Source organism: Globicephala melas, chromosome 21 (assembly GCF_963455315.2).
Source record: "Globicephala melas chromosome 21, mGloMel1.2, whole genome shotgun sequence".
NCBI lineage: Eukaryota > Metazoa > Chordata > Mammalia > Artiodactyla > Delphinidae > Globicephala > Globicephala melas.
The window spans coordinates 30,630,799-30,643,778 of record NC_083334.1 but is presented as its reverse complement, the minus strand read 5'-3'; the positions used below and the strand labels follow the sequence as shown (position 1 = coordinate 30,643,778).

General features: G+C 36.7%; 1 protein-coding gene across 1 annotated transcript in view; it reads left to right on the top strand.

The window, feature by feature from the left end:
• LOC115838659 (A disintegrin and metallopeptidase domain 3-like) overlaps positions 1-12,980 on the top strand; it is a 98,254-nt gene that overhangs the window by 67,839 nt on the left and 17,435 nt on the right. The window contains exons 14-16 of the mRNA XM_060291509.1: positions 1,801-1,996; positions 2,485-2,575; positions 4,334-4,526. Coding sequence (XP_060147492.1) covers positions 1,801-1,996; positions 2,485-2,575; positions 4,334-4,526 — 480 coding nt within the window. The remainder of the gene's footprint in view (positions 1-1,800; positions 1,997-2,484; positions 2,576-4,333; positions 4,527-12,980) is intronic.

Genomic DNA, 12,980 nt, shown 5'->3' with positions numbered 1-12,980 from the left:
TTTCTAAACAGTCCATTGCCCTCTGCCTACATCTCAAAGGATAATTCTTTACAACAGAGGTAATTGCTACATTTGGTCGAATGAAAATTCATAGTATAAGTTACTAGGGAGGGCTTCAGGGTAACAGCTAAATGTCCTATGTTAGTTCACATTAATTTTATTATGTATTATAGCATAGAATTTGGCTTTTGCTGTCATTTAAAGGCTGACATGTGCCTTACACTCTGCTCTCTTACAGGTGGCCATAAGCTTAAACGGCTTTCTATTTTCTTCTCTGTCCACTTCCAGTTAAGCTAGTTTCCACTGACTTTTGTCTGCAATTTAGTGATCTGATCCAGTTTTTTTCTTATAAATTTTCATTTTAGACGGACACAAGTCCAAGTGCAAAGACATGGAAGACCAATAGTTTAACCAGCTGTTTTTTGACACGTAACAGTGATTAATGTGTTTTTAGCCAGTACCCGGACATTCCTATATGAAATTTAAGAAACTGTGATTGGTACTGCATAACACCAGTTATTATGGGTCAGTTGTATCTTGATCAACAGCCAAGCAAAGAATATCAAACACTTATGAAGCTTAAGTAAGGCTGAGTCTAGCTTTGTGCTCAGGTGAATCTTTGTTTGGAACAGGAGCAACAGGATTCTTTTTCTACATCTGTTGGATATCCTTGCCTTTTTGCCGGCAGTTCTCAAACACGCTTTTCCTGTAGGCAGTACAGATAGCTCATTGAAGTTCCTGGCTTTTCTAGTCCATAGTGTGTGATGTTTCAGAAGAGCAGAGGGGTCCTCTGTTTCCCAACATCCATCTCCACCCCTGGTAGAGGCAGAAACCCCGACCCACCACTACGTTCTAAGTTAAATTCCCACCACTGTGTCTAGGGAGAAGGGTTCCGATTATCATCCTGCGTCAGCAGCAGTTTCATGTCAGCTATAAACTCCTCATGGTGGAAGTGGAGTTAGTCCTGAAAGGAAAATTACTTGAAATGCAAAAAGGATAAAGATGTCCATTAAGAAACATTTTAGAAACATGGCAAAGACTGGCATCTGAGTTAGTTAAAACATCTCAGGAGTGCAACTAACTAGTCCCCAAGAATCAAAAGCTGGAAAACAAATACACGTAGTTTTATATCAAATATTTTCTATTTATCTTGAAGTAAGTATTCAGGATAACCAGAGCATTTTAACTATGAGAACTTTCACCAGAGCCATTGTTTTAAATTGAAGTGCAAATCACACGATAAAGAATTAACCGTTTCAAGTGAACAATTCAGTAGCATTTAGTGCGTTCACAATGTTGTGCAACCACCTCGACCTGGGTCCATAGCAGGTTCCTCATCCGAACAGGAGACCCCGACCCATTACGCACTTGCCTTCCTTTCTCCCTTCCCCTCAGTCCCTGGCAACCAGCCATCTGCATTCTGCCTCTAGGGATTTACCTACTCTGGACATTTCATATAGGTAGAACCATACAATGTGTGACCTTTGTGTCTGGTTTTCTTCACTAAATACAGTGTTCTGAAGTTTCAGTCACCTTGTAGCATAAACCAGGACTCTATTCCTTTATGTGGCTGAACGTATTCCATTGTCCATAGGACAATTTGTTTATCCATTGATGGACATTTGGCTTCTTTCTGATCTATTCCAGCAGAACTTTTAAGTAAATTCATAATTTAACTTTAAATACTTACAAATGTATTAATAATGGAAATGATAGTTACAAATACAATCCTCCTATTTAAATTTGTATATTTTGTTTTACTACTTTAAAAACAAATATTTGGTTTTCTTTGTCTCACAGATAGCTGAAAGAGGACATGTATGTAGGAAAAGCACAGATATGTGTGATTTTCCAGAATTTTGCAATGGGATAGCTGAGTTTTGTGTACCTGATATGAAATCTGCTGATTTAGAACTGTGCAATAATAAGACTGCCTTTTGCTATCAAGGAGTATGCCAAGATACAGATAAACAGTGTGCAGAGTTGTTTGGAAAATGTAATGGTTGTATTTTCTTCTGAGGTTTATATTTAATCTATATTTGTTTCTTATGTCAGTAATGCACCCTATAGCCATAATAATAATTATTGCTTAAATCTAAATTTGGAGATAAAACTGCAAAACAAAGCATCTTTGACCTATGTCAGGAGGTAAAGTAGATCTAGTGAGTACGAGACAAAAAGAATAGGATATTAGTCAAGTTTCAGGTGATTGGTGGAAATGGAGTAGACTACTAGAATTACAGATAAGTGAGCAAATGATTGTTTTACTTCTTAATCGTTTCTGGACGATCATAACAATTTTATTCTCGAGTAGGTAGTTTTTAGTTAAGTGTTTCTCCTTCATACGTAGCCAGTAGATGGCACCAAATATTTATAGTAGCTGACACTGCCTGGGCTTCGTTGTCTCAATGCCTTTGTATAAATTTACCATGCTTTTAATTTTTTTTTAAGATGGGTAATTAAAAACTTTATTTATATTTTCAGTTTCGAAGGGGGCTTCTGCTCTATGTTCACAAGAAGTGAATATGCATACAGATGACTTTGGAAACTGTTATGGTCGTTTTTGTAATTATCGGTGCGTATTTTGAAAAATACACATTTTCCAAATGCACTGGGTGTGTATGTGTATGTACTGCAAAGAATCACTTAATACAAATGAGAGATGAATATAGTATATAAAGATAAATTTATATGGTGCACTTCGTAAGATGGTGTATGTTCTTTTTTTAAAATTTCTTTTAACATCTTTATTGGAGTATAATTGCTTTACAATGGTGTGTTAGTTTCTGCTTTAAAACAAAATGAATCAGCTATACATATATCCCCATATATCCTCCCTCTTGCATCTCCCTCCCATCCTCCCTATCCCACCCCTTTAGGTGGTCACAAAGCACCGAGCTGATCTCCCTATGCTATGCAGCTGCTTCCCACTACCTATTTTACATTTGGTAGTGTATATATGTCCATGCCACTCGCTCACTTCGTCCCAGCTTACCCTTTCACCTCCCCGTGTCCTCAAGTCCATTCTATACATCTGCATCTTTATTCCTGTCCTGCCCCTAGGGTCTTCAGAACCATTTTTTTTTTTTTTTTTAGATTCCATACATATGTGTTAGCATGCGGTATTTGTTTTTCTCTTTCTGACTTACTTCACTCTGTATGACAGACTCTAGGTCCATCCACCTCACTACAAATAACTCAGTTTCATTCCTTTTTATGGCTGAGTAATATTCCATTGTATATATGTGCCACATCTTCTTTATCCATTCATCCGATGATGGGCACTTAGGTTGTTTCCATCTCCGGGCTATTGTAAATAGAGCTGCAATGAACATTTTGGTACATGACTCTTTTTGAATTTTGGTTTTCTCAGGGTATATGCCCAGTAGTGGGATTGCTGGGTCATATGGTAGTTCTATTTTTAGTTTTTTAAGGAACCTCCATACTGTTCTCCATAGTGGCTGTATCAATTTACATTCCCACCAACAGTGCAAGAGGGTTCCCTTTTCTCCACACTCACTCCAGCATTTATTGTTTGTAGATTTTTTGCAGATGGCCACTTTGACTGGTGTGAGGTGATACTGTCACCTTATTTTTGATAAAGGAGGCAAGAATATACAATGGAGAAAAGACAGCCTCTTCAATAAGTGGTGCTGGAAAAACTGGACAGCTACATGTAAAAGAGTGAAATTAGAACACTCCCTAACACCATACACAAATATAAACTCAAAATGGATTAAAGACCTAAATGTAAGGCCAGGCACTATAAAGTTCTTAGAGGAAAACATAGGCAGAACACTCTATGACATAAATCGCAGCAAGATCCTTTTTGACCCACCTCCTAGAGAAAGGGAAATAAAAACAAAAATAAACAAATGGGACCTAATGAAACTTAAAAGCTTTTCCACAGCAAAGGAAAACATAAGACAAAAAGAGAACCCTCTGAATGGGAGGAAATATTTGCAAACGAAGCAACTGACAAAGGATTAATCTCCACAATTTACAAGCAGCTCATGCAGCTCAATATCAAAAAAACAAATAACCCAATCCAAAAATGGGCAGAAGACCTAAATAGACATTTCTCCAAAGAAGATATACAGATTGCCAACAAACACATGAAAGGATGCTCAACATCACTAATCATTAGAGAAATGCAGATCGAAACTACAGTGAGGTATCACCTCACACCAGTAAGATGGTGTATGTTCTGAATAGCTTTGGTGTTATGCTCTGAATAACATTGTGAATTATCCTCATGTTTTGAACTGTTATTTAAACAATATATTGTGTCGCTAAGTGACATATGGGTAATTTTTTCTGTGTTATATTACAGGGATATCTATTGTGGAAAGTTAGTTTGTCTCTGGACACGTACAGAAGTAGTGCCATTTAAAAATTTTGATACTCAATATACTTTCCTTGGAGGCATTGTGTGTCTAAGTGCACATCTAAGAAATTCGACACCAGTAACCTTCCGAGATGATTATACCTATGTAAAGAGTGGCACTATGTGTGGTCCAAATAAGGTAAACACAAATTCTTCGTGATTCTATATGTGGTGTGTGAGCGTCTTAGTGTCTGTGTATGTGTGTTTGTGTATGAGAGAGAGAGAGAGGGCACTTAAGATTTTTAATTTGTAATTGTTACCAATTTTGGTTACTGCGTCATGATCTTAAGCCTTAAAGGTCAAAATTTCTATTGATCAAAGGAACACTTGCTTTACTTTTTGTCATTTTTCATTATGAATTTTACTGTAGATATTTAAAGTTGTATACTCACACTTGAGTATCTTACTTAACCTCTTTGTTAGGCCAGCATCTGTTCTGCAATAATTTGTGTAAAACAAGGAAGAGAAAAGAATCAAATAATACACCCCAAAAGCAGGTCAGAAAATCCTGAATAATAAGAACAACAAAGAGAATTAATTTGATTGTAATAAAACTAAAATATTGATTTGCTCATTAGCGTACTTCCCTAATTCTTTTTCCAAAAGCACAATATACTTGTTAACAATTTGCCCTTTCTCAAGACACAAGAATAAAACAGAGTTTAAGCTTTGTTTGTTTTTCTTTTTGTTAAACATTTGAAGAAACATAATAGATGATTTTAAACTAGTACCATTGAAAATTTAGTTGACTAATGTAAAACAGTACACAATTATCTCACATTTAAATTTAAATAATTTAAATGGAGGTATAATATTTTAAGAAAAGAAAAAATAAGAGAAAAATGGAAGTGAATAGTAAACTTATCTCAGAATGGGAAGAGATATTCTCACATAAAAATAATGAAGTAATCACAAAGTAACATACTGGTGCTGACTACATTATAAAGTAATATGTCATCCCTTTGAAGATCATTTAAAATTAAGTGCCACAAAAACAGAAATATAGATCAATGGAACAGGATATAAAGCCCAGAGATAAACCCACTCACATATGGTCACCTTATTTTTGACAAAGGAGGCAAGAATATACAGTGGAGAAGAGACAGCCTCTTCAATGAGTGGTGCTGGGAAAACTGGACAGCTACATGTAAAAGAATGAAATTAGAACACTCCCTAACACCATACACAAAAATAAACTCAAAATGGATTAAACACTTAAATGTAAGGCCAGACACTATAGAACTCTTAGAGGAAAACATAGAACACTCTATGACATAAATCACAGCAAGATCCTTTTTGACCCACCTCCTAGAGAAATGGAAATAAAAACAAAAATAAACAAATGGGATCTAATGAAACTTAAAAGCTTTTGCCCAGCAAAGGAGAACATAAACAAGACGAAAAGACAACCCTCCAAATGGGAGAAAATATTTGCAAATGAAGCAATTGACAAAGGATTAATCTCCAAAATATACAAGCAGCTCATGCAGCTCAATATCAAAACAACAACCCAATCCAAAAATGGACAGAAGACCTAAATAGACATTTCTCCAAAGAAGATATACAGATTGTCAACAAACACATGAAAGGATGCTCAACATCACTAATCATTAGAGAAATGCAAATCAAAGCTACAATGAGGTATCACCTCACACCAGTCAGAATGGCCATCATCAAAAAGTCTACAAACAGGACTTCCCTGGTGGCCCAGTGGTTGAGAGTCCGCCTGCCGATGCAGGAGATGCGGCTTCGTGCCCCGGTCTGGGAGGATTCCACATTGCCGTGGAGCGGCTGGGCCCATGAGCCATGGCCACTGAGCCTGCGTGTCTGGAGCCTGTGCTCCGCAACGGGAGAGGCCACAGCAGTGAGAGGCCCGTGTACTGCAAAAAAAAAAAAAAAAAAAAAATGTCTACAAACAATAAATGCTGGAGAGGGTGTGGAGAAAAGGGAACCCTCTTGCACTGTTGGTGGGAATGTAAATTGATACAGCCACTATGGAGAACAGTACGGAGGTTCCTTAAAAAACTAAAAATAGAACTACCATACCACGCAGCAATCCCACTACTGGGCATATACCTTGAGAAAACCATAATTCCAAAAGAGTCATGTAGAAAAGTGTTCACTGCAGCTCTATTTACAATAGCCAGGACATGGAAGCAACCTAAGTATCCATCGACAGATGAATGGATAAAGAAGATGTGGCACATATACATGGAATAGTACTCAGCCATACAAACAAATGAAATTGAGTTATTTGTAGTGAGGTGGATGGACCTTGAGTTTGTCATACAGAGTGAAGTAAGTCAGAAAGAGAAAAACAAATACCGCATGCTAACACATATATATGGAATCTAAAAAAAAAAAAAAGGTTCTGAGGACCCTAGGGGCAGGACAGGAATAAAGACGCAGATGTAGAGAATGGACTTGAGGACACGGGGAGGGTAAGCTGGGACGAAGTGAGCGAGTGGCGTGGACATATATACACTACCAAATGTGAAATAGATAGGTAGTAGGAAGCAGCTGCATAGCACAGGGAGATCATCTAGGTGCTTTGTGACCACCTAGAGACATGGGATAGGGAGCTTGGGAGGGAGACGCAAGAGGGAGGATATATGGGGATATATGTATATGTATAGCTGATTCACTTTGTTATATAGCAGAAACTAACACACCATTGTAAAGCAATTATACGCCAATAAAGAAGTTAAAAACTGCCTATGTATACATGTTTTAGATCTAAATATGTAAAGGAAAGAAAGAAATGGAGTACCATATAATTTAGATAGTAATTATTTTTAGAAGGAGGGAAAAGACTGATTAAGGAGGAACTGGGAGGATGCCATCTTGGGTAATAGCAGAGGTCCTTTTGTTTTTTCAGTGAGGGTTGAGTAAATGAATTTTTGTTAAAACCATTGAGCTTTCCACTTTTAGCTTGCAATTTTTCTGTGTGAGTACCGTATTTCACAATGGAAATGGTTCAAAAATCTAAATTGCTAAACAATAACCAGTCATTTGTAAACAAATGGATTTAACTCCATAAGCTTCTTTCATTGTATTTAATTTGTTTCAGATTTTCAAAATGTTTGTCTTTTAAAATTTTAATAGTAATGCAACATATATTCATGTAAATAAATCAAAAAACAAGTTAAAAAAAAAGGTACACTTGGAAAATAATATCACTGTAAACAAAAACAAAGTGCCAAAATGTTTACTAAACTATAGCAAAGTAAATAAATAAATTTATTAACTAATTTAATCATTCATTAATTAGAAAAAAAGCACTCTAATGGCTTCTATATGTGGCATAACACCAAAAAAATAATTTTGTCTTTGCCCCTGGTTTCTGGCACAAAGATCCTAAACCCCTTGGAATTTCCTGATTGATAAGAATTTTTTTGTTGTTATTCATAATGAGCCCCTTCTGATCAAACCGAATTTATGCTAATGGAGTAACAGGGTGGGGCATCTAGATGGCTTCAGGATCGTGATAGTTACCAGAAAGACCAACTGATTAGAGGGACGGAACTTTTAGTTCTACTCACAACTTCCACTAAGGAGAGTCGCGTGGCTGGAGATTGAACTCTGGAGAAACTTGGAACACTGAGATCAGGGAGCTTCTAAGTTGGTGAAATAAAAATGAATATCCAACAGTCGTGTTCGTCCAGTCAGTTAGGAATTGAAAATAATAATTGATGGTGAGAAGCACAACTTATTATCATCCTAAACCAAGTATAAATTTGCACATACTTTCTGGAAAGTGATTTAGAAATGTGTAAGAATTCAAATATATTATCACATCTTTTTGTCTATTTTTGAAATTTATTACTATTTGTTACTATATTTTTCTATATTATTGAAATATAACATTATACTAGCTTCACATGTACATCATAATGATTCATACTTGTATATATTTCAAAATGGTCACCACAAGTCTAATTAATATGTCACCATATGTAGCTATAATTTTTTTCTTATGATGAGAAATTTAAGATTTACTGTCTTACCAAGTTTCAAATACAGAGAACAGTATTAGTAACTGTAATTACCATACTGTACCATACATCCCCATGACTTATTTATTTTTATAACTTGAAGTTTGTGCCTAACCTCCCAAATCCCACCCCTGGCAACCACCAATCTGTACTCTGTATCTGTGAGCTTGGGTTGTTTTGTTTTTATTCTTCTTAGGATTCCACATATAAGTCAGATTATACAGTATTTATATTTCTCTGTCTGACTTACTTCATTTAGCATAACGCCCTCAAGGTCCATACAGGCTGTCACAGCTAGCAAGATTTCATTTTTTTATGGCAGAAAAATATTCCATTGTGTATATATACTATATTTTTGTATATATACTATATTTTCTTTATTCATCCACTGGTGGACACTTTAGTTGCTTCTGCATCTTGGCTATTATAAGTAATGCTTAAATGAACATTAAGATGCAGATATATTTTTGAGTTAGTGTTTCCATTTTCTTCAGATAAACACCTACAAGTGGAATTGCTGGGTCAGGTGGTAGTTCCATTTTTAACTTTTTGACAAACCTCTATACTGTTTTTCATAGTGGCTACACCAATTTACATTCCCACAAACAGGAACAAGTGTTCTCTTTACTCCAGTTCTAAGCCAACACTTATTATTCCTTGTCTTTATGATAATAGCCATTCTAATATCCTAGAAGAATAAGAGAAAGAACTTAAGGATGGAAAAGTATTTGAGGAAATAATGCCTGGAAGGTTTTCAGAAGGCATAAACCACAGATGCAAGAAGCTGCAAGTGCATGATATAGAATGAACTCAGTGAAATCCAGTAAGATACAGCATAATAAAATTCCTGAAAACTAACGACAAAGAAAACTAATCTTAGAATTAGTGAGAGTGAAGCAGCATCTTATATACTGCATAAACACAATTACACTAACATTTGGAATAAAACCATATGGGCACTAGACATACAAATACTAATAGAAAATTGCTACGCTAGGTAACTAGCCTTCTATCATCCCACATAACATTTAAATTCAGCAAATGTCATGTTGAAAAATGAGTCATTTATTTAAAAGACCTCTGCTTTCTCACACCAGCCCTGTTTGACCACTAAAAGCATTACAGTTTATCCATTTCTCCTGCAAGATTCTCTGCCTGGGAAAGTCCAGTCATTAGCCCATGCCCAACTGGGCAATGTCCCCATGGAAGGAAAAGGAAAGAGAAAGGCGGGGGACGGGAAAGAAAGGGAAGGGAAGGAAAAACAAAGACTTTGACTTTTCCTGCTTGGTCTGGAGGAGCTTTAAGCTGGCAGTGACTTTTTGATCTCACACCATTTTTTTTTTTTTTTTTTGCGGTACGCGGGCCTCTCACTGTTGTGGCCTCTTCTGTTGCGGAGCACAGGCTCTGGACGCGCAGGCTCAGCGGCCATGGCTCACGGGCCCAGCCGCTCCGCGGCATGTGGGATCTTCCCGGACCGGGGCCCGAACCCGTGTCCCCTGCATTGGCAGGCGGACTCTTAACCACTGCGCCACCAGGGAAGCCCTACCCCACACCACTTTTAATAAAAATTCTAATTGGCAGCTCTCTCTATGCAATTGAAGTTTGTCACATTGTTACCAGGGAGTAGGTTCTTGTCTCATCACAGGAAGAATTCAGAGACAAGATAGGGAAGTCAAGAAAGCAAAGCAAGGATTTATGTAATAAGCAATAGTATGCGCTCAAGGGGAGAGCGGGCAGGCTCAGGTGAGTAGCTGCCCTGAGTTTTATGGCAAGTCAGTTATGTGGGGCGTAGAAATGAAGGGGTGGAATTCTCACTGGGGAGGGAGGGGTTTAGGGTCAAAATTCCCTGATTTTTATCCCAGCTCCACCTTCCCGAGTGTAGGAAGGATTTTTGTCCTTATTTAGCCTTGATTGGAAGTGTCATGGAGTCAGTGCATGATGGGAACTTCTTATCTGCAAGGTAATTTTACTGTAATGAGGGCCTAATGACAACAGGTTGCATTGAGATGCCAGAGATTCCTGCTTTTTCCCACCTTTCTTTGTCTGCTTCCAGGACATTTCTCACCCCCAAAATGTGTGGTTTCCTGTCTGTCTGGAGGTTTCTGCTTTTCTTTTGTCTGACTGTGGGCTCCCGCTGTTTACAAGATGTATGGTGTCCTGCCATTTGGCCTGTGTCCCCCCACCCCGCTCTAATAATATGACAGTCTCTGTTTTGGAAGCTGGCTTTTAGGCCGTGGTACTTCCAGTCGTTTAATCGGATAGTGCCAATTCTGGAGGACAGACCACTGGACAAGCCCGAATTCTGTAGTCACCATTAATTCAATTGCTTTATGAAACAAAATACTCTTCTAAATTGTCTCCCTTGGGATAAAGTGTTGTGTTGACTGTGTTCTGTAACTGAGAGAAGTGGGGAGGTGAGCAGCGGATACTGAGAGCTAACTAGCTCTGTGGTTTTGGGCGCAGACTTCCATTGATAGTTCCACATGTTAGCCACCCTTTCCCATCTTGCCCTTTCAGCTCTTCTTCCTGTTTTTCCTTAGGACTCTGAGGCTGCAGCTCCTCTAAAGCAGTGTAAGGCTGATCAGCTAGGCTCTCCCCTTCGCCACTGTGTTCCCTGTGGTTGCTTTCTCACTTCATGTCACCCAACAGTGACCTTCATTTTATTTCAAAATCCCAGGAAGTCCTTTACTCTCTCCTCTTCTAATTGTCTCTTTCTGATTTTCCTTTACTCTCATTTATTGGGAAAAGGGGGGCTATTGTGAGTGCCAAGTCTGTGAATTTGAGGCTATTGTCTGTGAATTTGAATTGGAATCATTCTCTGGTTATTTTAAAAAGTCATCAAGGATATACTTTATGTTCATTTGTTATTCTACAGTGTTCAGTTGTTTTCAGAGAGGTTAGATAGTAAAGGCTTCTTTACCACATTCTCATCAAATGTGGGTCCTTTGTAAAAATCAGTCTATCAATTGATAGATAAGAAAAGAGAGAAAAAGAGATTTTATTTCTTATCTATCAAAATAAAGAAGAGTATGTCTTCCTTGTCAATTATAATAAAAATTATAAATGTTATACTCCTAAATTTAATACTGTAATATATTAAGTGAATAATATATTACATGAAGATAGGCATTATTCCAGCAATGCAAGTTTGCTCAATATTGGTTGTGATAGAAGACGTCTTTGAATTGTTTATTTAGAAGACAGAACAGGAGTTTATCAAACTGATTGTAGCTCATATAAGTAGGTGAGGGATATTAAGCATATCTTCTTAACATAATCATTTCAAACTTGAAGAAAATGTCTGGGGCATGTAATTGTCCAAAAAACAGTTAAGCTAATCAATGACTGAATAAATGAAATTAACTGTCTTTTCCTTACCCATTCTTATGCACAGAACTGTATGAAAACATGCTCACATAACCCAAGATTTTCTCCTCAGGAAATAATTTTTTAGTTATATCAAGGATTTTTTTTTGAACTGTGATGTGATTTCTTCTGGGACACTATTACTTTTTTAAAGAGGGAAATCTTATGTGTTAGTTAATATTCAAAACACTGTCCCAACCACTGACCAAGGCTAAGTATTTTCATAGTATCTTTTGCTTTTCCTGTCATTACAAAAGAGCCAGCTAGAAATCGATCTGTTTAGTTGAAAGAAATTATATCAGAAGCATGGTTCTTAACTTTTCCTGACTTATTTTTCTCCTAAAAACAAGCCAGGGAAGTATGACTGGTATTACCTCAATGACAATGTTAAGAACACTAGAATGAAAATAGTTTTGTGGACAGGTAATTCTGGTTTGTCCAACATTTTGTTATCCTTGCTGGCTTTATCAGAGCACTTTCAGTTAGTGAACAAGCTGATATTTGTTCTTTCCTTAATTAGCAATGGTGATAGAAAATAATGATATTTTTAGACTATTCATCAGATAAGGGGTATTCTACCAGATACTTAAGAAAATCTATCAGATAGTAGATTCTCCCGAAGATAGTCAAATTAAATTGAAATTTGGATAGACAAATATTAACATAGAGTCTACATAGAAATCAGGTTAAATAAATAAATAAATAAGATAATATCCTATATTTAGTGAGCATCCGTAACAAGCTATTTCACCTTCATAACCTTGCAATAGTTATAATTATTATTCCAAATTCAAAGATGGATAAACTGAGGTAAAGAAGATTAAATAAATTTCTCAAGGTCACCTTTCCTAATGCAAAAGATAAGAGATATGGTCATTAAAGTTGGGAAAAAAATGTAAAAATGACAGGAACACTGGTATTGGGCTCTGTGAGTAAAGTAGTTCTTGTACTGAATATTGGCTCTGTCAGTCAGTGGTGGTGTGACCTTAAAAGTATACATTTAATTCTCATCAAATATAAAATGAGGATGAAAATATCTCCTTCACAGGGTCAATATGAGTATATATTATAAAAATATATAGGAAGTGCAAAGACAGATCCTAGCTCATTACCAACAGTCAATACAAGTTGGCTGTTTTTGTACTTATGCCAATTAATATCGGTAAATGCACAGTTCTGCTCCCTCAAGGGAAAAAATGGTTTCTGATTCTCAAAATACGATATTTGACAAG